Below are 23667 nucleotides of genomic sequence, written 5' to 3' on the forward strand. Positions count from 1 at the left end.
TAACAGAAAAGAATCCTTGATATCTAATAAATGTTATTGTTATAAAGATTGTTGACACCGTCAAATGCCAACCATGCTTTACCTTTTGACGTTTTACTTAAAATTTAATTTTTAGTATTTAATCAGTAACTGTGATGTTTATTAAGTTAGAACTTTTTTTTTTTTTTTTTTCTTTTTTGTGATGTAGAAGAAGAAAAAAAAGCATAAGAAGCAAAAGCGTTCTAAAACCAGTTCTGATGAAAGTGTAAGTAAATATTTTAAAATTTATGTTAGGGAAACTTTGTACTAAGCATTTTTTCTTCTGTATTTTCATGACATATTTTACTATTTGAATTTTAAAGGGTTTTTGTTCTTTTAAAGGGTTCAGATAATTATGAAATGGAATGGGTTGAAGCCGAAGCCCCAAGTACAGAAGTAGCTCTAGCTACAGTTAAAGATAAAGTATGGTACTTAATTTGTTTAAAATTAATTTTTTTTTAAACTGATAATATTAGTATTCTCTGATTATCTGCAGCTCCTGGTTTCTAAATTTGGTAAAACAATTGAGTCCTATTTTTGAGTATATATGTGACAATAATCAATACATGTATGTGCATGCCTGACACCTGTTTGAGTACACATGGATTTAGATGCTTTATATTTAACTCATTTTGCTGAGCAGTGTTCATCAGTTGTAAAAATGTAAATATTGGCTATGTAGATTTTCCCGTCCTCATAAAATCTGTTTCTTATAAAAAACTTTATATTATTTATAAACAGAACAATCCTTATAAGCCTTGAAGTTACCCAAACAAATATTTTTTTTTTACTAATTCACAAAGTTGTTAATGAAGTCAAAACTTTGTTTTTGTGAGGGGAAGATAATCAGAAAGTAGCATAGTATTTCCTCCTAATTTTGTTAATCCTGCTCGCTTTTTTTTTACCAGTTTTGCCGGTAAGTTGTTGTATAAATTTCATTAAAGAAAACTTTAGTCAAAATGTATTTGGAAGTGTGTAGGTTTCTTACCAAAAAGCATTTATAATTTGCCATGTCTATATAACAGTTTTACATGTGAACAATTTTACTTAACATTTTTTATCAATGTTTCTTTTTCTGAAGCAAAAGTTCTCCATACTTTAAATAATAAATTGAATATTTGGTTTTATATGATATATTTATATTTAAATTTTTTACTTTATTTTTTATATTTGAATTGCATTTGTATTTTGTGTAATACTTTGTATTATTAGTTGCAAATAATATTTTAGAGAGAGGATTGGATGAATGAGGAGGATTTTGTATCTACAGTGAGCAAGGAAGATATGAAGAGTGGAAGTTCTCGAATGAGAAAAAAGGAAATAGATGATGAGAAAAGAGCACAAGAAAAGGTCTTAAATGCATTTATGATTCTTTAAATTTTTTTCCTTTTATATTTTTTAAAATCTTTGTAAAAAAGAAAGAATATTACTAATTAAAAGAATGTCTTTAATAAGTATATATTGTCATTCTGTCTTTGAAATTCTGGTACTTTTTGGTTATCTGCGCACCTACCAAAAAATTGCAGACTTTTTGTTGACTACTTTTTCATGAAACTAATGTACCAAAGTTAGCACCTATTTTCAAAATAGTAGTGTATTTAAAATTCCATACAAGAGCAATCAATCAACAAAAAAAGCAAGAAACCTCGGTAATAGAACACTTACCTGTTTTGAGAAATCCTTTTTTTAGGAATGACTGATGAACCTTATTATAGCCAGATTACCGCTCAAGTGCAGTGTTTCCAGCTCATTCAAGTAATTAGTATTATGTGATGTGCCATTCAGGCCATTTAGGCACATCACATAAGCTATCAGGATGTGGAATCCCAATGGGAAAGAGGAGGTAGGTAAAAAGAGGCCGAACATCACTCGGTTAAGAAAAGGCGATCACTAATTACTTGAATGAGCTGGAAACACCGCGCTTGAGCAGTAATCTGGCTGTAATAAGGTCAATCAGTCATTCTTAAAAAAAGGATTTCTCAAAATAGGTAAGTGTTTTATTACCGGGGTTTCTTGCATTTTTGTTGATTGATTGCTCTTGTATGGAATTTTAAATACACTACTATTTTGAAAATAGGTGGTGACTTTGGCAAGCGAGATGCAAGTGTTTGCATATGTCCTAAGAATGATGAAATGCAAAATCAGAAAATGTATTTATTCAATACGTCATGAGAATACAATATAAACTAACAAATATACATACAATATAACAAATCTGTATACAATATGAGATAAGAAAAGTAAAAATTTAGGTAGGAAAATCGGAGTCACATGTGAGGTGAGCCGTTAATGTTCTAATATCTATATCCCCATCAAGAATTATATAGTTCAAAATGTTGAGATTATTCAAGTGTAAGCAGTTAATTGCTTTTAGGAAGAAGTTTCTATTAATTTTATGAATATGTTTCTCCAAAACTTCTAGTTTTAAGTCGCATAAAACCCGATTTTATATGACCTGCAATCTGTGTAGATCCCTTTTCTTAATAGAATTCCATGCTGGAGACACATATGTGATAATGGGGCGCATATTTATAGCATACATAAGCCTTTTCCTTAGAATGTCTAAGCTTGAGTATTTGTTTAATAATGGTTTTAAACTATTAATGACACAGAAGGCCTTATTTCTAACATTCATGACAACATCTCTCTATGTAAGCTTTTCATTAAGAGTAACTTCCAAGTATTTATCTTTTTCACCTAATAGAGTGAGATTCCTTTTGAGTTGTGACTGGATTATGTTTCCTCCTTATGATCAATGATTGGGATTTCATAGCATTAATAGATATACACTAGTATGTGAACCATTCTCCAATGCTTGGGGTAAAATTCTGTAGCTTTGCATGATTGGCATTTGCAGACTTTACAGCTAATGCTGTATTATCTGCACAACAGTGGTTTCTGTCTAGTTCCTAAATGTGGTTTCTGTCTAGTTCTACTCTAGGGAAATCAGCTACATATGACAGTACAAAATGAGGGACCCCAGCATTCAAGCCCCTCATGCCAGATGTGCTCGAAAGCTTTCGCCACGTCCAGCATGAGGATGGAAACATTTTGAGGATTATGCAGTGCTTCACTACAGAATTCAAGTAATCTAACTAATTGCTTCATTGTGGATACTTTGCTTCTAAAGCCAAACTGTTCAGGAATGAATTCATTCAGGAATGGCTTGATTCTATTTAATAATTTAATAATATTAAAAATTCTTTCATAAATTTTACCAAGACCTGAGAGTAGACTAATATGTCTGTACCCCTCAGGTCTGTTTACATCTTTGCCTGGCTTTGAGAGTAATATCACTTTTTGCACTGCTTCCAATTTTTTGGGAAATAGCTGTTGTTTAGGCATGCATTGATGATGCTGGTGTATTTCGTAATAACATTTGTAGGAAGTTTCTTAATTGCTACATTGTTTATGGCATCATGACCTGGAGCCTTTTTGGCCTTTAATCTGTTAACCCTTTAATCTGTACCTTTACCTCTACAGGGGTGGCAAAGTTCGGCAAATTCCTTATTGTCGGTGTGTTAAGCCAATCTCTGATACTGTAGCACACATCGTATACAAAGCTAATGTTTCTTGGAATTCTGTTGGGCATAAATTGCTGCTCTAAGTGATCTGCAAAGACCTAAGCTTTGTCTTTATTTGTGATGGGAATGCTGTTATCAGTGAAGATTGGTCTGTTGCTGCTGGGTTTCTGAAGTTCCATGAATACTATAGCAATTTACCTGCATATTGCTCCTCATCGATATATCTTGAAGTGCAGTCAATAGCATTATTTATCCCTTTAGTAAGTTCTTCAATAGCATTATCTATGTCATTTCTTGAATTTAAACTACCAATAACCAAAGGATTTTCTTGGAGTGAATTATGAAAAAGATTCCAATTTGTGATTTTAACTTCTTATTATCAATAATTTTGGAGGTGCCCAGGATAACTAAGATGGGGATATGATCTGAGGACAGCTCATGTTTGACCTCTAGCATTATTAAGATAGACGTGTTGGTAAGTATTATATCCAAAATATCTGCCCTCTGAAGATTACTGGGCCTGTATATATATTCGGCAGGAACATTAATTGCAACAGGGTGCTGCATTTTGAAGTCATAAAGAATCTTTCCATTCCTGTTAGTGTGTCTGCAGCTCCATTCCACATTTTTGGCATTTAAATCTTCAGCAACAATGAATTGTTTATTATTTGGGTGAAATTTGCTTTCTCTCTGAAACTTTTTTGTGCTGTTGTTTCTCCCCCTTTTATGCAGCGATCTGTTTTCACAAAGAACATCAGAGAATTGCACAAACCCAGCATCTTATAACTTGGCCACTGTCCACCAGCCAAAATAGACACATGCTATGTGCATCTTTTTTTTTTTTTTTTTTTTTTGTGCTGTTCTCTCTGTGTGCAACACAAACAGTTAAACAATTTAAAAGTTATAGGATGCGATGCACACAGTGATGGCATCATCCATCATTGCATAATGACCAAAACAGATATGTGCTGCATATATATACCTGGGTTGCAACATGCTTTTATGGATATATACTTGGGTTGCAACATAAAATATTTTTTGGTGACATTCTGGCTTTCCATGTAACTATTTTGGCAACATACTACTTTGCCTTATGAATAATATTTCACGATTTTTCAATGAAGATGCAAATAATGAGAAAGTACTGAAACTAATTTTGGTGTGCATTTATCAGAGTCAGTGTGCTACCTCATAAAATGTAGGCTTATTGGTAGGTTACAAATGGGTAATTTTTTATAGCTTTTAGTAATATAAGATATATGCTTTGTAATTTGCATATTTTATTCCTTTTATATTGCATTATTTTATTTCTTTATATATATATTATTTTTTTTTCAGAAAATTCAAGATCAGCGGGAACTAAATCCATATTGGAAAAATAATGGAAAAGGTCTTCCAGAAGAAGAAACAAATGCTTCAAATTCATCCCTGCCTTCTACATCAGTAGGAGATGGAGGTTATAGTTGGTTGAAAAAGGCATATTTACGAATTAAAGAACGAGCCCAGGAAGAAGGCCGATCCATGGAAGAAATTGCAGTTGAAAGATGGGGTGTAAGTGTGCACATTTACTGAATAATGCATGATTTGTGAAAAGGAAGTTAAGTTTGTATTAATATTAATTAGATAATAAGTCTTTTGCTATTTTTCATGTATAATTTGAACAAAAAATTGGGATAGTTTTATATCACCCATTCTTGACCGATTGTTGAAATTTAACTTGCATTTTCCATGTCTCGAATGCAGTACTTAGGATATATATTAGATTTATATATAGCATTGTTCTAACATAGGTATATTGACAGGAAATTGCACTTTTTCTGAAATAACACCAATTTTTTTCCTGTATTTCAATTCTGTGACTCAAATTATGCTAAAGCTTTGTAAAAATTGCTAAGTAGTTTTTGAAAAATTAGCTCTCAAAATTTTAGCTCTTCCATGTTAATTGAATGTGTTATATACTTATTAATATATTTTTATTAAACTGATTTGATTCTTTCTTTCACATTTCAAAATTTAGGTTCAAATAAAATTTGCCCATTTTTTATGATTTATTCTTAAAATTTATATTTAAAAATTTTTTTTATAAATTTTTGAAAAAATTTTGAATTATAACCTATAAAATTTTTATAATATAAAATTTAATTGAATTATAATCTCTAAAATATAAAATTTGAATTTACATATTGGTGTGTTTTGAAATTTGACATATAAGTGACAGTAACTCCAAATGTGTTTTACACACTTTGTGAAAATTATTTGAAAGTATAAACGATGACCATTTTTTTCTGCTCGTGTTCAATGCAAAAAAGGAAAGGAAAATACGTTGTTGTAAATTAAGAAGTTTGCCAAGTGAATTATTCTTGGTGCAAACTGAAAAAAAAAATGTACCAAGTTTTTTAATTTCTGCGTAAATCCTACCAAAAATTACAGAATTTAATATCTAAGTATAATTTTAGTCATGGAATTGAAATGTTAACGAAAATTGGTATGTTATTTCAGAAAAAGTTCGATTTTGTATTAAAATATCTACGTTAGAACAATGCTGTATATAAGTCTAATATGCATCCCAAGTAATGCTTTTGAGACATGGAAAACGCAAGTTAAATTTCGTCAATCGGCAATGTAAAATGGAAGATATAGTTTTTTTTTTTTTTTTCAGTATACATTTTTTTTTTTTTTTTGGTGCAAGGTGTACTTTATTTAATTTGCCTATTGTGTATGAAGCAGAAATTTTGCATTTCGTAATTTATTTTCAATGTATAAAAAATAAAAATTAAGGTTTCAAATAGTTGGTAAAATTCTAGTTTTTAAATATGAGGACTGAAACAAAGTTATATGCCTTCTATATCCTATTTAAATGCGACTGTATCCATTTTCTCATTTTGCAACAAAAGAAGAACGAAAGAGGCCATTGAAGTGAGGCACATCTTGCAGTACTGGAAGCTTTATCTTTACCTTCTGTAAAAATAATGTGAATATGTTATTTTTATTTATTCATTCAGGCCTTATTATAACCTGGAACTTCGCATATTAAGTTTTAAAACCTAAGGTAAAATCTGTTCTTAATGTCTTCCATCCTGAAAGTTCAACGGCATTATGATATATTTATTATAAAAGTAATCAATGAAATTAATTGCTTTTATATACTACTTTGCTGAATTATTTATTTTTAGCCTTAATATAATAAGTTTTAATTGTTTTGACCTGAAACCTGCAAAATTATAAATCTATGCAACCTCTTCAAAGCTGTGCAGATTTTTAGTCTCTTATTGCTTTCTAATTTGTTACAATTTATAATCAATTGAATAATATTTTAAAGCAGATATCTGGAGACTTCAACTAATATTTCATTATGTAAATATAAATTTCTTGTAAGGGTTGTTGTAAAGCACATATCAATAGGTACACAGTTATGCATTTAAATAAAAAAAAAAGGGAAATTTCTGTACTTATATTTTTATAGGAGCAAGGTTAGAGAATAGCTCTTGCTTTTAAGGGAATATAGGGGGCTCAGTGGAACAAGGGCATAAATTATCAAAGTCCAGTGTGATAATTAATAATTAAAGCTTGGACATATAAACTGAGAGTTTGCTGAACTGAGATCTCCAGCAGTTTTTTTATGTACCTTGTTATATAAAAAAATCAGAACTAAGACTATCTTGATGGATAAACATGCATAATTTTGAGAAACTGTTATTACTGTATACTTGTATTTTATTTAAAAATAATAATTGTATTCAGTTGGTGTGTTGTATGCAGTGGCTCCCAAAAGTGTTCCTACACTTATGATTTTCATTGAAATAGGGCTCTGTCCAATAATTAAAAGTAAACTTTCTGAATGAGATTTTAATAATAAGATCTATAATCTATTCGTAACAAAATTACGTGAAATATTTTAAAAATATAGCGAAACTTTATTTTTAAGAAATTAATAATCAAGAAATGACAAACATTTTATCTCACAAAAGTCTTCGTACGTTGAAATATTTTTGGATAAAATCAAAATTAGAATGATCTTTTGCCACTTTTTTTAATTTTTGCATTGTGGTGGCATTTAAAAAATCGTTTGCTGTAATTTTTTATTGTTTACTTCATAATATTCCATTTATTATTGAAAAATGGGTCGCAGTCATAAAGAAATTACAAACAGCCTTCGAAAATTGATAATTTTCCACCATAGTAGTAGTAAATCAATTCAAAATATCGCTGAATTAGTTAATTTATCCCATTCTACAGAGCAGTATGTGATAAACTCTTTAAAGAAGAAATTTGGATTGAAAACAAGGTAAGAAATGATTGACCTAATTTATCCCATTTTACAGAGCAGTATGTGATAAACTCTTTAAAGAAATTTGGATTGAAAACAAGGTAAGAAATGATTGACCGAGAAAGTTAACTAAACGTGATGAGAGATTTATTATTAGAAAATTTGTGAAAAACCCACGTTTGACTGCTGTAAAAGTTTCTGAAGAATTTAGTGCAAAGTTTTCTACTTCAATTTCACCTGAAACGGTTCAACAAGTTCTCAGAGAAGCTGGATTACATGGGCTTTCTGCACGTAAAAACAGTTTTGTTAGTGAGAAAAACAGAAAGCTTAGGCTTTCATTTGCAAAATCAATGATAAATACACCCAAAACGTACAATGGAATAATGTCCTATTTGCTGATGAAAGCAAATTTAACATTTTTGGTTCCGATGGTCGAATAACTATGGATGAGAAAAAATGAGGAACTTCATTTTAAGAACTTAATTGGAACAGTTAAGCATAGCAGTGGAGGTATTCTTGTTAGGGAGTGCACGGCAGCACCAGGACTAGGTAATTTGGTATTTATTAATGGCATAATGAATCATTTTCTGTATTTAAATATTTTAAGAGACAATTTAAAATTATCAGCCCAAAATTTGGCTATTGGAAACAACTTTATTTTTAATCATGATAACAATCCTAAGCGTATGGTTCTCAACGCTGTGGTGTCTCTATAATTGTCCACAGGTTTTGAAAACGTCCACCTCAGTCGGCAGATTTAAATCCCATAGAACTCATTTGGAAAGAACTGGAGGTTAAAGTACGAAACCACGACATCAAAACGAAAAGCGAACTCAAACCAGTCATGATGAAACAATGCATGAACATTGATACAGAAATTAGAAAAAAAAAAAAAAAAAAAAAAAAAAAAAAAAAAACTACTAAAATTTATTCCCATACGTTTAAAAGCTGTTGTGGATGTTAAAGGATATCCTACTAAATATTAATTTAACGAAAAATGAAAATATTTACTAATATGTCAAGATTTTTTTGAAGTGTACGAAGACTTTTGTTAGATAAAATGTTTGTCAGTTTTTGATTATTAATTTCTTAAAAATAAAGTTTCGCTAGATTTTAAAAATATTTCATGTAAATTTGTTATGAATAGATTATAGATCTTATTATTAAAATCTCATTCAGAAAGTTTACTTTTAATTAATGGATTGTTAATTACTGTAGATTACTTTTAATTAATAATCCCTATTTCAATGAAAATCATAAGTGTACAAACACTTTTGGGAGCCACTGTATATACATCTTGTAGCATATGTGCAAGATTATTTTTTATGTGATTTTTGTTTTTCTTTATCTATTCATGTGTAATAAAGTTATATGCTGTTCTGCTTCCCACCTTGAATTCTTAGCTCTTATTATCTTGTCTATTGTGGTTTCAGTATGAACTTTATAGAATTCTTTAAATTAATTAATTGTTTATTTATGTAGTCATTGGATAAACTTCTATCAATGATAAAAGAAGCTGAAAGTCGATTGAAAAGCAATTCCTCTAAGTATAGTGATAGTTATGAAAGAAGACATGAAGACGGAAACAAAGATACGAGAAATGTGAAGTTCAGAGCTCCGTCTGATGATAAGTCTAACCAGAGTTCAAGTCCCGAGAGATCAATGAAATATCAGAAACCAAAACATGATTCAAAATCACGGCACAAATCTAACTATTTCAGCAGTTCCAGATCATCTAAAACTGATAAAGTCAGATCAGATAGTGTAGAAAGAACAAAATATTCATCACATAATTCTTTTAACAGGAATTCAGAAGAACGTTTTCAAGAAGAGAGAATTATCTCATCTGACAGACCAGCCTGGAAGAAACCAGGCTATGGAAATGAAGCCAGTAAAGAACGGAAAAGACATGGTAAGAGTTGATAGATATGTGTTTTTAATGCTGTAATATTTTATTTTTAAATGTATTTATACATGTGTTCATAAAATTATGCAGATGGAAATGCAGAAAAGAAAGAAATAAAGTATTCCTCTGGTAGAGAACCACATCAACCAGTTTGGAAGAAGCCTAAGTCTGCGAATGAAACATATTCATCTTATCAAAGAGAACAGGTACCAGCTTGGAAAAAGCCTAAACCTGTGACTGAAACGGATTCACCTTCCAGAGAACCACAAATACCAACCTTGATGAAGCCTAAATCTCTGGATGAAACAGAAGCACTGAAAAAAAAGAAAAATTATGGTCAGCACAAATTAATAGTCTTTTGTAAATGTTTTTAATATAAGTAATTTTTCAATCTCTTGTTGGCTGATGTTGATATGAAATAGTGAAACAGTTGAGAATTAGTGTATACATTACACTGTTACGTAGAAAAAGGGAAAAAATTACCTTTACAATTAACTCTTTAAACTGACTTAACTGACTTCTTGGTGCCATGACAAAAAAAAAAAAAAAAAAAAAAAAAAATAACTCAAACTAAAACTAAGTACTTAGTACTTACATAATCAAAATCATAAACTTTAGAATCAAAGAGAAATCAAAGAAAATATTCTCCCTGGTGTTTTGGTAAAATAACGATTATTTACAAAAAACAAAATGAGAAAAATGCACTTCCGCAACAAAATCATCAATTTGCTATCTCTCACTAAAATAAAACTAATTCAGATCTCCAACTTGAAAACACATAAATTTCAATACAAAATCTAGAGATAGCCTTAAAATTTTTAACATTTGAAATACCACTCAGATCTCTTCAAAACACCAGGGAAAGATACATATCACACTTAACAAGTCTAAACACAAAATCAAAATAAACTAATTATGCCGTATAGTCACCAACAACTTAAAACAGATTTTTTTTTCTACTACCGCAATATGGTACCCAGGTTCGATAAAATAACCATGTTTCTGTAAGGAACACATACAGTAGACCACAATTAACTCAAAGAAACATACAATAATAAAAATAATAAACACATTTATTAAATAAATCAAATATTATTATTTAAGATGGCTGGCTCAAAAGAAACATTCACTAATAAAAATCATAGACACATTTATTGAATATTTCCACACATTATAATTTAAGATAGCTGGCCAGGGTACCCCTACAAAATCTTTTTAAAAGTTACTCACAGTTTTTTTTTTTTTTTAATATCAATCTCATTTTAAACATTATTTCATTAATACAAAAATCATAGTGAAACACCTCATATTAATCTTTTAAATATGTACTCGATTTAAACTCGTGACAATTAAACATATAAAAAACATAACTATCACCTTCTTAACTATTAATTATTCATCGCCCTTTTTTCTGAATCACACTCTTCAGCTAAACTTAAAAGAGTTTTGCTGTAATTGAGTTAAAGTTTAAACAATACTAAATATTATACATTAATTCTTAAATAATAACAATACAAATTCATTAAACACAGTAAAATAATATAATAACTAAAAATGCCTTATGCACAGTAAAATAACACATAATAATTATACACAACAAAATAATACAAAGCATCCTCCATAACAACACTAATTCTCAACTGTATCTGTTCTCAACTGTTATTTACACTGAGTTAAAAAAATAAGGGGGGGGGCAGTTCTATATTTCCTGTTCTGCTTTTTGAATATGCAAATTTCAATTTGTGTTTTTTATGGCTAAGTATATATATTAGATTTACATTTAGAGGTATTCATATATATTTTGATGCAAAATCAGAATTTTCTTGAAATGATAACCCCCCTTTTTTTTTTGCAATATTTAGATTCTGTGACTGAAATTATGTGTAAATACCGAATTTCATAAATTCCCAACTATTAATTAATTGATTAGCAGTAGAATCCTAATTTTAATCTATATAAAAGGTGAGCTAAGGCATTACAATTTAATTCTTCCAAAATCCTAACGATATGCTTATAAAAGAAAAGCAAAAATAAAAATAAAAATGTACACTAATGAGTTCAGCGTAACACAAGTCTGAGCGACTCGAGGAGCAGCTATCCAGTCATAAAACGTCGAAACAATTGCAACCAAAACTTCTTCGTTGTCAGGAAACCAATACTGTAGTCAGTTCAACAGGAAGCACAACGGGAAATTTTCTCCATTTCAAAATAGTTCAAATGGTTCCAACTCTGTTCTGCCCGATAGCATTTTAACTCTAAAATCATCCTGTGAAATGTTCGTGCTGATGCTGTGGATAAAAACAGACAAACAGACAAGAGGAAATGACGACAGTCAATAATCTCACGAATAATCTGGATCTTCAGCATGAAACCTTGGGAAAAATACTTGAAAAGGAAGCCACTCCCTTTATTCAATATTATCGTCACAAAATCTGTATCTTTGGTGCGAGCAATTCGGGATTAACGGGAAAAGAAGACGCACCCTTACTCCATATTCCATTCCATCAGAAAATCTGTCTCTTACTACTTTAAAAAAAAAAAAAAAAAAAAAAAAAAAAAAAAAAAAAAAAAAAACCCACCATGATGAAACCAATACCATTGTGCCGCAAGACAGGAAAAACACTTCGCCACTGTCTACATGATGAGAGTCCGCACAGGTTCGGATAGGCCTCCGCAGCAACAACCAAGGGGACGCAGTAATATCCCTTAACTGCAACTCATGGTCGAACCCCGAAGAGTTGCCATATTTCACCTTTTTTTTCCCTCCTAAAATCTCTATTTTTCAGTCCAAAAATCTGCTCCTGCCTCTCGTGCAATAGCTTAAGAAAACTCGGTTGACACTCACAAAGAAACGCCCCTAATTCACTATTGGCACAAACCAGACTAAAATAAAAAATTTAACCTTAAAGAAACTTGGACCTCCTCTAGCCAACTACAGCCAGGTGATAAACCATTACGGAATTTCCAAGAAAATTCAGAACTCGCAACAAGATGACAGTCCCTTACTTTCCCACGCAAAGAGGAATGTTTCCAACCTATAACTCTGTCAAAAATTGCCGCCCCTTAGAACTATTCGCCTCTGAACGAGCAAAACGCGTGTGTTCAACCCCCCCCCCCGAAATGTCTTTCATGTGTTTTTCATGTCTAAGTATATATACAGTCAAAAGTCGTTAATTCGGACACCCATAATCCGGAATGATCTATAATCCGGACCTCAAAGCTACAAACTTTATGCGCGACACATGCGTGTAAGACCTTTATGGCTGCGAATATGCATGTGCACAAAATACGTTTATGAATGAGCGTTTAATGTATAACTGATGGTATAAGCTAAGCTAAAATTATCTAATTCAGTTAATGTTGCAGATTGCGTTGTTCCTTAATCTTTGAATTGGATTCGGCTTATTATTTTTTGCAGACTGTTAGAGCAATTTTATAAAAGTAAGCTTGAACTTTCGATTATGTCAAATAGAATTTCTGATATATATTTACTAATATGTAAAGGATCTACAAAGCGAAAGTATGTTTCGAAGTCTATTAAACAAAAAGTGGAATTGCTGCAAAAAATGGATAAAGGCATATCCTTTGTTTATCTAAACTTTAACGTTTGTTTATCTTTAACGCCGCGGCGCGCACGCAAGGAATTGGAAGTTGATCTGTAAGCACTATCCTTATCTTCAGGGTAGATGTTTTTATTTTATTTGGCGTATAATTCCTTACTAAATATAGTGTTTCATCTCGATGTACTCCGTCTTTGATATGATTTAAATCAAATTCCTCGTCATTATAATTCGCTTCCGATAGCAAAGAAAGTGACAGAGGTTATTGAAAACGAAAAAATTTCGATTGACAAATTAGTCTATATTCTCAACACAGCAATTATAGGACTTGAACAGCGGAACTTTGTAACTGAACAAGAAATTATGTCTGTTTATAGAATTAAAGAGAATGTATTATCACATAAAAAACGAAGCAACTTAGACAACTTACATTGAAAGGAAATGTTTAATAAAGTGAACAAATAAATATTAAGCTTTTTTTTTGTAAATTTGATACCCTTTAGATCATAATTGTTCTTTATTTCATAAATTGCAGTTTCATATTTTTAATTTTATAATTTCTGCATGCCATCTTACCAGATTTAAACTGATGATCTATAATCCTGAAAAATTGATAAGCCGGAATCGCCAAAGTCCTGACGAGTCCGGATTAACGACTTTTAACTGTATTAGATTTATATTTAGAGGTGTTCATATATATTTTGATGCAAAATCAGAATTTTCCTGAAATGATCCCCCCCTTTTTTTGCAATATTTAGATTCTGTGACTGAAATTATGTGTAAATACCGAATTTCATTAATTTTGATGAGAAATTTAAGGAGTAATTTAAAAATTTAACATACAAACTTTTCTTTTACTTTGTGCCAAGAATAATTCACTTGGCAAACTTCTCAGTTTATGGCAACTGTTATAAAATTTAGAAAAATACAGTATCAAAAGATAATTTATGAAAAAATTATATTAGTGTGAGGTTTACTGCAAGGGAGGGTAAGATAAGGCAGCATAGTTAATACATGGTGAAGAAGAATTCTGTGTGTCTAATTAACAAATTTACCTACTTAAATAATAGTAAGAAATATATTATGCTGTAGAACAATAACCATCTTTGAGTCATGATGTAGATTAACCATTCTTAGCCTTGCAAATAAAATAATGACTGTACTTATTATTTTATGGCTGCACCAATTAGAAACACAACTATGTCTGGCAAATGATAATTTATTTAGAAACAATTATTAAAAAAACTGATCAGTTTGGTCACATGAAGCAGTACTAGGCAGGAAACCTGAACACTGTTGTAATTCTAATTGTCCGAGAATTCGAACTCGATGAAGTATTGCATAGAAGATTTAACAATTCCATAGAAATCAGTTTTCATCTTCCTACAGGCACACACACAAGAACTTAAAATATAAAATATCAGATGAGGAGTTAATTATCAGATGAGGAGTTAACAATTCTCTAAAGAGACAATGCAACACAAACAATTAAAATAAAAGTCTAAAACTTTAAAAATTGCCTAAAATAATAACTATGACTAAAAAATATAGTATAAAGAAAACTATTTGAAAAAAAAAAAAAAAATAAATGATGCACCTTTTATTTAAACTACGCAGTTCGAATGAGTAAATAGAAATTTTTAAAACACTTATTTGAAAGAAACCATGCAACTTAAACAATTAAAATGAAATTCAAAAAAGAAAAAAAATACTTAAAATAACAACAGTTATAATTAAAAATATAATATAAAGAACATTATTTGAAAAAAAAAAAAGAACGATTTTGACTTTTTTTCCCTTTCATGCACTATGTAAAAATGGAAATAAAAATAGGTTGCCACATATTAAGAAGTTCGCCAAGTGAACTAATTTTGGCGCAAACTGAATAAAAAGCGCCAACATAAATTGTTGAATTTCTCCGTAAATTTCGCACCAAATTTTACAAAATTTAATATTTAAGCATAATTCGAGTTGTAGAATCAAAATTAATAAAAAAATTGATATGTTATTTCAGAAAAAGTCAGATTTTGTGTCAAAATACCTGTGTTAGAACGATGCTATATATAAATCTAATATATATCCTAAGTCGCGGTTTCAAGACATGAAAAATGCAATTTGAATTTTGTCAATCAGCCCAGTAGAACGGGAGATATTGAACTGCTCCCCTTTTTTGCGCAGTGTACAAGAGCTTCAACATACAACCATAAGGAGATATTCGTTTTATAGCTGTCTCAGGTGAACAGGTGTCACGTTTCATACACTATTTGCATAGTGCACAAATTCGTGCACCAATCTCAAATTGCATCGAGTTAAGTTTCACGACACGCTTGTGCGTGATCTGTATGTTGCCTACTCTATTTGTAAAAACAATCAGTACAAGGATGCATTCTGAGGGGTTTGAACCACAGGCCTCTCGAATGTGAATTACAAGAGTTATCACTGTGTCGCAATACGGGCATGTTATTCATCAGAAAGGTAATCTTTTCTCTTTTCATGATGTCACAGTTTCAGAAATCGGGAAGAAAAAATTTGCATTTTCAGCCTTCTGTTTTTAGCATTTATATACACAAAATGTGCATTCGTACTAAATTGACGATGCTCTACAACTTTGTAATTCACTTTTTCTTCCTATCTCGTATTGCTTTCAAGATATGGAGGCTAACTCTGCCGTTTTCACCAAGTGGGCTGTAAGCTGTTCCATCAAGTAGCGCATAGCCACTTTACTATACCTAGACACCAATTTTATGAATATAGCTGCAGCCGTTCGGCATTTAAACGGGTGGTACAGGACTTAAATGGGCACCTTGTATATCCTAAGTTGCGCTTTCGAGATATGGAAAACGCAAGTTGAACTTCATTAATAGGATGAGCAGAATGGGTAGTATAGAAGTCCCCCCCTTTTACTTCCTTGTACGAAGTAAAGGAAGTAATGTAATCGCGAAAAATTCTGGCTACCATATTTCAGCGAAAATATCCATTTTGACCACTATTGAATGCAGTTTAATAATGTTTTTAACTTGACATCTGTGTGTAAGGACGAAATAAAGTACTCCAAACAAATTATAAAACTGATTTAAAATGGATTCAGAAGAGATTTTTTTCATAGCGACTGTACGTACGTACGTATCTATATCTCATAACTCAAAAACAAGTATTCTCAGAATGCTGAAATTTTGTATATAGTACATAATAATATGTAGTTGTGCTCTTCCCTTTTTGGTTGTAATCGGCCGCACCAAAAGTCTATAAATCTATGTATTTATATACTTTTTAGAGTAACAGAATGGGTAACAATATGGGTATCCGTATATGTACCCATACTTTTACTCCGCTCAATGAGCTGTTTTTTTTATTCTTAAGGCCCCATGCACACAACTACGCTCGAAACGTAGCTAACAAAAGCATGTGTATGTTACCAGCGAAACAGCGTCCAAACGAGTGTGCTTGCAAAGAGTGTGTTTAACCAATAGAATTATTTGCCGCAAAAAATCGCATGATGTTGTAATATAGCATTGTTCAACGGAGCTGTCATCTTGTTATTTCGCTGTGTTTCTATATGTTTGTGGCAAGATGTCAGAATCAAATGATTTTTTGATATCTGAAACTTTACTATTAAGTAAGTATGATCATGAAGGACAGATAAACACGCAATAAATTGGGAGAGTGGGTCTGAAAGATTTATTTAGAGCGACCTGTTCAAAGAGTTTTTTTCCTCTACTACTTTGTTTGTGAAATGAGTATCCTGAATTATTTTTTATTTACTTCAGAATGAGTATCCACCAGTTTGACAGATTCTATATTGTATGAAAATTAAGATTTATATAATTTGTTTACAGTATATAAGGAATACAGTATATAAGGAGAATTAAATTACTTGAAATACCATCTACCATATAATAAAATCAACTTCACATTTTTTAATCTCCCCCTCCTTTGGTTTGCTTGTTTATGTGTGGTATGAGAGAATATGTAAAGTAATCTTTATAATTAGTAAAGCTTTCTATAATTTGATTATTTTCTATATATTATCACAAATAAATTAGAAGAAAAAGTTCACCGATTAAAATTTTTAAAGAACATTATTTGAAAAAAAAGAACGATTTTGACTTTTTTTCCCTCTCACGCACTTTTAGCACAATGTGGCATTAGCCCAAATGCTCTCAAATGCATGTGGGCTAATGTCACAAATGCAAATGTAAATGGGGGGGGGAGAAAAAAAAACGCTCATTTGAGCGTAATATAAAACCTGGAAGCTTTCAGACTTTTTTCTTTTTATTTATTTTTGAATTTAGAATAAGGTTCAAACTTTGGACAGGTTATGTAAAATTATGTGCAGGATAAAATATACAAAAAGGTAAAAAGAAAGAGATAATTTATACAAGAGATGCAGATATATCATTACATAAGGGTTTAATGGTTTCTATTTGCAGTTCACATTTTTAAACTGAATTAAAAACAATAATAATAATAGATAACATAATAAATGAAAACAATAATAATAATAAGTAAAATAAGAATATAATGATTCATGATTAAATATAAGAAACACATTTCAAAATGAGAGAAGCTAACTGTGATTTACAGTGGTTACGGGTGAGGTTCAAACTCACAACATTTCCTTTTGCAATCCAGTACGCTGACCACTCAGCTATCTGCGATGGCAATGTTTCCGAAAAATAATATAAGAAGTAGAAGTCATGCAAAGGTAATTTAATTAATATTCAATAAATGATTGCTGTATGACCCAAGTCGTAACTGTCCTCGAAAATTTCATAATTGTATTTTATTTAATAGTCTTTCACAGTCAACTGCTTTATTTTAGAAGTTGTTATATTGTTGAAGTTAGTTTTTGGTGTATTTAATATTGGGATAATTATAGAGCCTTTTGTTACATACGAAATAGTGAATATTTATAATAATTAAGGAGAATTTTGAAAGGCAGTAACTTTGATTTCGTAGAAACTGTAATTTATTTAGGTTCTTATTACTTATACGGTGTTATAAACAGGTGAAGTATATATATATTCTTGTAAAACTATTGTGTTGTAATTTTGTGTGTGATTCTGTTGAAGTTTAAAAAAGGAATTTAAATAATGAATCTACTGTTAGTTTGGTCAAACTTTCAAATCACGGCGAACGGGCTTTCAGCATGAGTATTTTCCTAATTTTTCGCATGGGTAATGTGTATGCAGTATCTTGTAGATAAAGCGGGCGCACCCCGGTTAGAATCGCCGAATACTGGTTGTTTGGTCCAACTTTCGAATCCCGGCAAGTGGGCTGATTGCATCTGTGTTTTTGTGATTTTCTGCATGTGTAAAGTGTATGCATTATGTTGTGGATGCATACGTGAATAAAGCGGGCGCAGCAGCCCAGGTAAAATCGCTGAACACTGGTAGATAAGTCCAACTTTTGAATCTAGGCGAACAGGCTGCCTGCTTGGGTGTTTTCGTGATTTTCCCCATGTGTAACGTGTATGCAGTATCTTGTAGATGCATACGTGAATAAAGCAGGCGCAGCCCGGGTAAAATCGCTGGACACTGGGTGGTCTGGTCCATCTTTTGAATGCCGAGGAACATTCTGGCTGCATGGGGGTTTTCGTGATTTTCCGCATGCGTAATGTGGATGCATACCTGAAAAAAGCAGCTGCAAACCGGGTAAAATCACTGAAACGTGGTAGTTCGGTCCAACTTTAGAATCCTGTCAAACGGGCCTGGCTGTATTGGCTGAGCGGTAAAGTCACTGAACGCTGGTAGTTCGGCCCAACTTTCAAATGTTGCCAAAAGGGCTGACTGCATGTGTGATTTTGTGATTTTACAAATGTGTAACGTGTATGCAGTATCTTGTGGATGCATACGTGAATAAAGCGGGTGCAGCCCCAGTAACATCCCTGAACGCTGGTAGTTCATTAAAATTTTCAAATCCTGGCTAACGGTCTGGCTGCATTGGGTGGTTTCGTGATTTTCCGCATGTGTAACGGGTATGCAGTATGTTGTGGATGCATCGTGAATACAGCGATCACAGCCCAGGTAAAATCACGAACACTGGTAGTTCGATTCAGCTTTTGAATCCCACCAAGCATGCAGGCAGGCTTATCTGCTAGTTTAATTTAATTTTGAAATACTGAGTTTGTTTTTAAAAGTTTTACTGTTTAATATTTGCAGGAGACTAAGCTGTTGTTGGTGGGAGAATGTTGGTTTTCAGATGACGTGAAGTTAATGAATGCTTTTCTTTAATTTTATTTAGTTAATGTTTTCCAGGTCAGTTATTTTTTTTTTTAGTTTTGTTTCTTGCATGTGGCAATCGAAAGAAGTGGAATTTTTAAAGTTTTAAAGGAAAGTTGTTTAGTGTTTTGAATTCCAGCTCAATAGTAACTTGTATATTTTAGTGAGTTTATGATGTTAGTGAATTTGAATATATTTACTTGGTTGACAGTTTTGGAGTTCGAGGAAAGTATTATACAATTTATTATTCATTATACTATTTTATCATGAATTACATAGATAGAATTATATTTTTACTTGCAAAGCTGATGGACTTTGTTTTACTCATCTAGTATTTTATCATCTCATTTTAATATTTTGTTTGCATAAAATAATGGCGTTTCACTACTGCAAAACTTAAAAGTTACTATTCTCTTTACGTTTAAAAATCACATCTTAGTGCTGTCATTGCTGCCAAAAAAATTTGCCAAATTTTGAAGCCCCCCCCCCAAAAAAAAAAAAAAAATTGGCGTTAATTTACCCCAGTTATGGAAGATTAGCTGATGCTACTTTAGTAGATGGTTGCAGGGATTTTTGCGATTTTGTTTTGGCAAGCGATACGACTTATGGTAAACCCACTGTTGGACAAGTTATTTATGGTAACCGATACTTTGTTGTCATTTTATTAAAAAAATAATGCGTTTTATTATACATAAATCCCGTTTTTTTAAATATTATTTATGGCTTCTAAATATTAAAAATCAATTTAATTTTTGCATTTTAATTTGAAATTAAAATTTTATTGTTTATGATGTTTTATGGAATTTTATGTTGTGGGTAATGTAATCAATGATGTCACCTTGCTTTAAAAGTAATTGGTTTTAATATCTATAAATTTAATCGAATGTTTTAAACATTATTTATATCCGTTAAATATTAAAATACAATTTAATTTTGCATTTTTTTGAAAAATGATTTTATTATCTATGATTATTTGAATAATTTTAATTCTAGGCATGATGTAATCAGCTGTCTGATTGGTTACAGAATGTTTGTGTATTAACGAGCTGTAATCAGCTCCTTGATTCGTTCCTGAATGTTTGTGCATTAATGAGCTGTAATCAGCTCCCTGATTGGTTACTGAATATTTGTGCACTACCGCACCATTTTAAAATTTTATTTTTCATCTCTTCGAATTTCTTAGATTTCATAGGAAACGGATATGTCCCTTTCAAATATTAATGTTGTTATTATTGGTAAGTACTAAGAATTATTGGTATCAGAATAAAAAAATTGTCCTTTGAGACCAATTTTTTGGCCAATCTGGCTTTCCTAATCAAAGATTTATTTGTAAATTGCTACAAGGGTCAGAGGAAAATTAGTTAAAATTTTTGGAGGGAACCTCGCTAATTGCTTCTTCAATGAAGTACGAGAAATATAGATAACAGATGAAGATCGTTAGAAGAGCCGATTCTGAGGACGGGCGTATATGGTATTGTGGTTATGGTGGAAGAAATAACCGCTGTAACGGTAAAAAAAGTATTAGACTCTCCTCCTTTTTTACCAGCAATAAACTAATTGCTGTCATTTTAGCTCTAGTGTATGAAGCGTTCTTATTTACTTATTTTAAAGTATTTGAACTTTTAAAGTATTTAAGTAATAATATTTTAATGCTTTTAAGCGTTGGTATGATGTTTTTTAATTCGATATTCAATTTACGTAATATTTTAATCTAATTAAATGTTGGCGCAATGTTTTTATAGCGGTGTTTTTATTCTATTTCTTTGCTATATGAAAGTAATAATTTAATTTTAGTATTTTATACTCGTAGTAAATGTATTTATTTACATTTGCCTGCCATCTTAAAAAACAACGTTTTCAACAAAAAATTAATCCATTATTTTTAACTATACTTATTTTTTTAAAGTTTTGAATACTTTACTGTGCGCAAAATACGTAAAAACAGGGTTTTTCAAGATGGCTGACGATTGTAAAAACCGCGCTAGCAATAGTGCCAAAGTAAATCGCCAAAACTCCGTGCAACCGTCTACCAAAGTAGCACCGATTAACCCCAATATATATGGTTTGAGAAATCTGAGGATGTCATAAACAATACTGATTATTTTATTGCTGATATGCGATCTCTTTAAACAAAAACACTTCTAGTGTACAATTAGGTGCCCCTTCGATTAGTGACAATTTTTTTTAAAATTTTGGCGATGAAACCTCACTTCTGGTTACCATGATAGTTTAACTTTGTTTTAACTTCCTGATTTTATTTAAATGAAAATAGATTGATGTGTACATGGACAAATTTAAGGCATTGCACAGTGCCTAGTTTGTGCAATTCTAGGATGTTTTTTTAAGTGAAAACAGATCAATGTGTACATGGACAGAGTTTGTGCAAGTCTTTGACTTCATATATATGTTTTGTGTAGCGGCCATCTTGAAATTATGTCTTCCTGGCGCCAATCTTAGCGTCAAAAAAGAATCGCCAAAAAACAAGGGGCAGCCAATTGTAAACTTTTACTGCAAAAAATCATCTCTCTGTGGTTCTGACAAAGAATAGTGTATTGTTAAGAAGGAAAACTTCGTAGCAGCACGAATGGCTCCCTTCGAACGAAAGGGAAACAGCTGCGCATGCGTGAAACATTGTTACCAAAAAGCACCAAACCTCAAAGCTGATGTCGAAGTTTGAACATGTTCGACTTCACGTTTATCAAGAGTTTAAAGCTGTGTGACTGCATTTCCCCCCCCTCCATATTGATCAGACATCAAACTGCGATATGGATAATGCAATGTCAACAGCCATTGAAAGTGAAACTTCACCTAGTTTTCTTATTCATGTTTCTCAATTTCCTGTACACGTGGTGGAGGAGGAAAATCTCGGCCAAGTCCGGTACATCACAGAGGGGGGGGAATTCTCGCCAACAGGTTCCTTCGCCACCCTTGGCAAACTTTCCCTCTTCTTTCTAGCGGCGTAGAAGACAAACAGGTTTACATTATGTCTCTGTGAAGCCTTTTCTTCTTTACATAGATGTTCTTTGGTTCTGACGCCATATTGAAACGGGTAAGCAAGATTTTCTAATTATAGTGATAAGAACTCGGTCGGCTATTGGGTGTTCGTTCACATCGCGAATGAAACAGCTGAACAGAGTGAACTTCTGCGCAATACGAATTTACTTCGGCGAAAAAAAAATTGCATACTCGTGTAGACGTGTCTTTATATGTTGGTAAATTTTGCATTTTTCGCATTAAAAATGATTGAATTATGTTGTTCTTATCTTCTGGTTAAAGATTCTATTTATGCCTTTAATCTGCATGTGATTGTTGTAGAATTATCAACAATTTAAAAGTTGTTTAGATGCAGCTAAGCCTAATTTTTCTTAGCATAGAAACTTGGGCGGAAACTCTAATTTTGATTGTAAAAATTTTTTAAAATTGATTTGACTGTATTTGGTGTTCTATATTTTTCAATTTGGAACTACTCTGATATGTGCCCTCAAGTCGCCAAATTTCTCCACGCTGCCATATTACTATCTAAATGTTTTGTCTACATTTCGAACTTTAAGCCTAAAATGTCTCCAAAAACGTGGTTTTTCGCACATGCGAAAACCACGTTTTAAACACACAAGTTAAGCTAAAAATCCGAAACAAAAAATTTAGATAGCAAAAACATAAAGTTTCTGACCAAAAATATTTGACAAGAATCGCAATATGTTTTAATTTGGAAAAACATCTACGAATGGCACAATCTAGGCAACAAACGAATCTACGAACTACGCACACCTCACTTTAATAAGTTAACATAACAATAATAAATTTCAAAGAATACCATGTACACAGTGTTCTGTTTCAACTTTAAAAAACATCTATGAATTGCACAATCTAGACACTATGCACTAATCAACAAAATAAATTAAAATAACTAAAATAAATTTCAAACAATTAAAAAAACAACAATAACAACAGAAATTCATATTAAAAAAACAATGAACATAACATTCTACAAAATAAGAACAAGAATAAAATAAAATGCACTTACCATGAATTAATGCTTTTTTGAACAGCAGAAATACCAATTTCATGCCGCTACATAATCATTATCGTATTTATATGACAGCCAGACACACTATCCAGAAAATTCATACTATGGTTCACAAATAAATAAAATCACAAATCCCTACTTCTA

General features: G+C 31.5%; 1 protein-coding gene across 4 annotated transcripts in view; it reads left to right on the forward strand.

Annotated features, from left to right (window-relative positions):
* The window catches only part of LOC118198315 (CWF19-like protein 2), a 124747-nt gene that overhangs the window by 37980 nt on the left and 63100 nt on the right, over window positions 1–23667 (forward strand). For all 4 annotated transcript variants that reach the window (XR_015041429.1, XM_085817834.1, XM_085817835.1 and 1 more), the window contains 6 exons: window positions 188–244; window positions 361–441; window positions 1249–1368; window positions 4881–5093; window positions 9292–9721; window positions 9806–10051. Coding sequence is in view for 3 of the 4 variants with exons in the window: in XM_085817834.1 (XP_085673960.1) it covers window positions 188–244; window positions 361–441; window positions 1249–1368; window positions 4881–5093; window positions 9292–9721; window positions 9806–10051 (1147 nt within the window). In the remaining variant the exon portion in view is untranslated. The remainder of the gene's footprint in view (window positions 1–187; window positions 245–360; window positions 442–1248; window positions 1369–4880; window positions 5094–9291; window positions 9722–9805; window positions 10052–23667) is intronic.

Source organism: Stegodyphus dumicola, chromosome 1 (genome assembly GCF_044657685.1).
Source record: "Stegodyphus dumicola isolate Sdum_Otavi_A_Nest chromosome 1, ASM4465768v1".
Taxonomy (NCBI): domain Eukaryota; kingdom Metazoa; phylum Arthropoda; class Arachnida; order Araneae; family Eresidae; genus Stegodyphus; species Stegodyphus dumicola.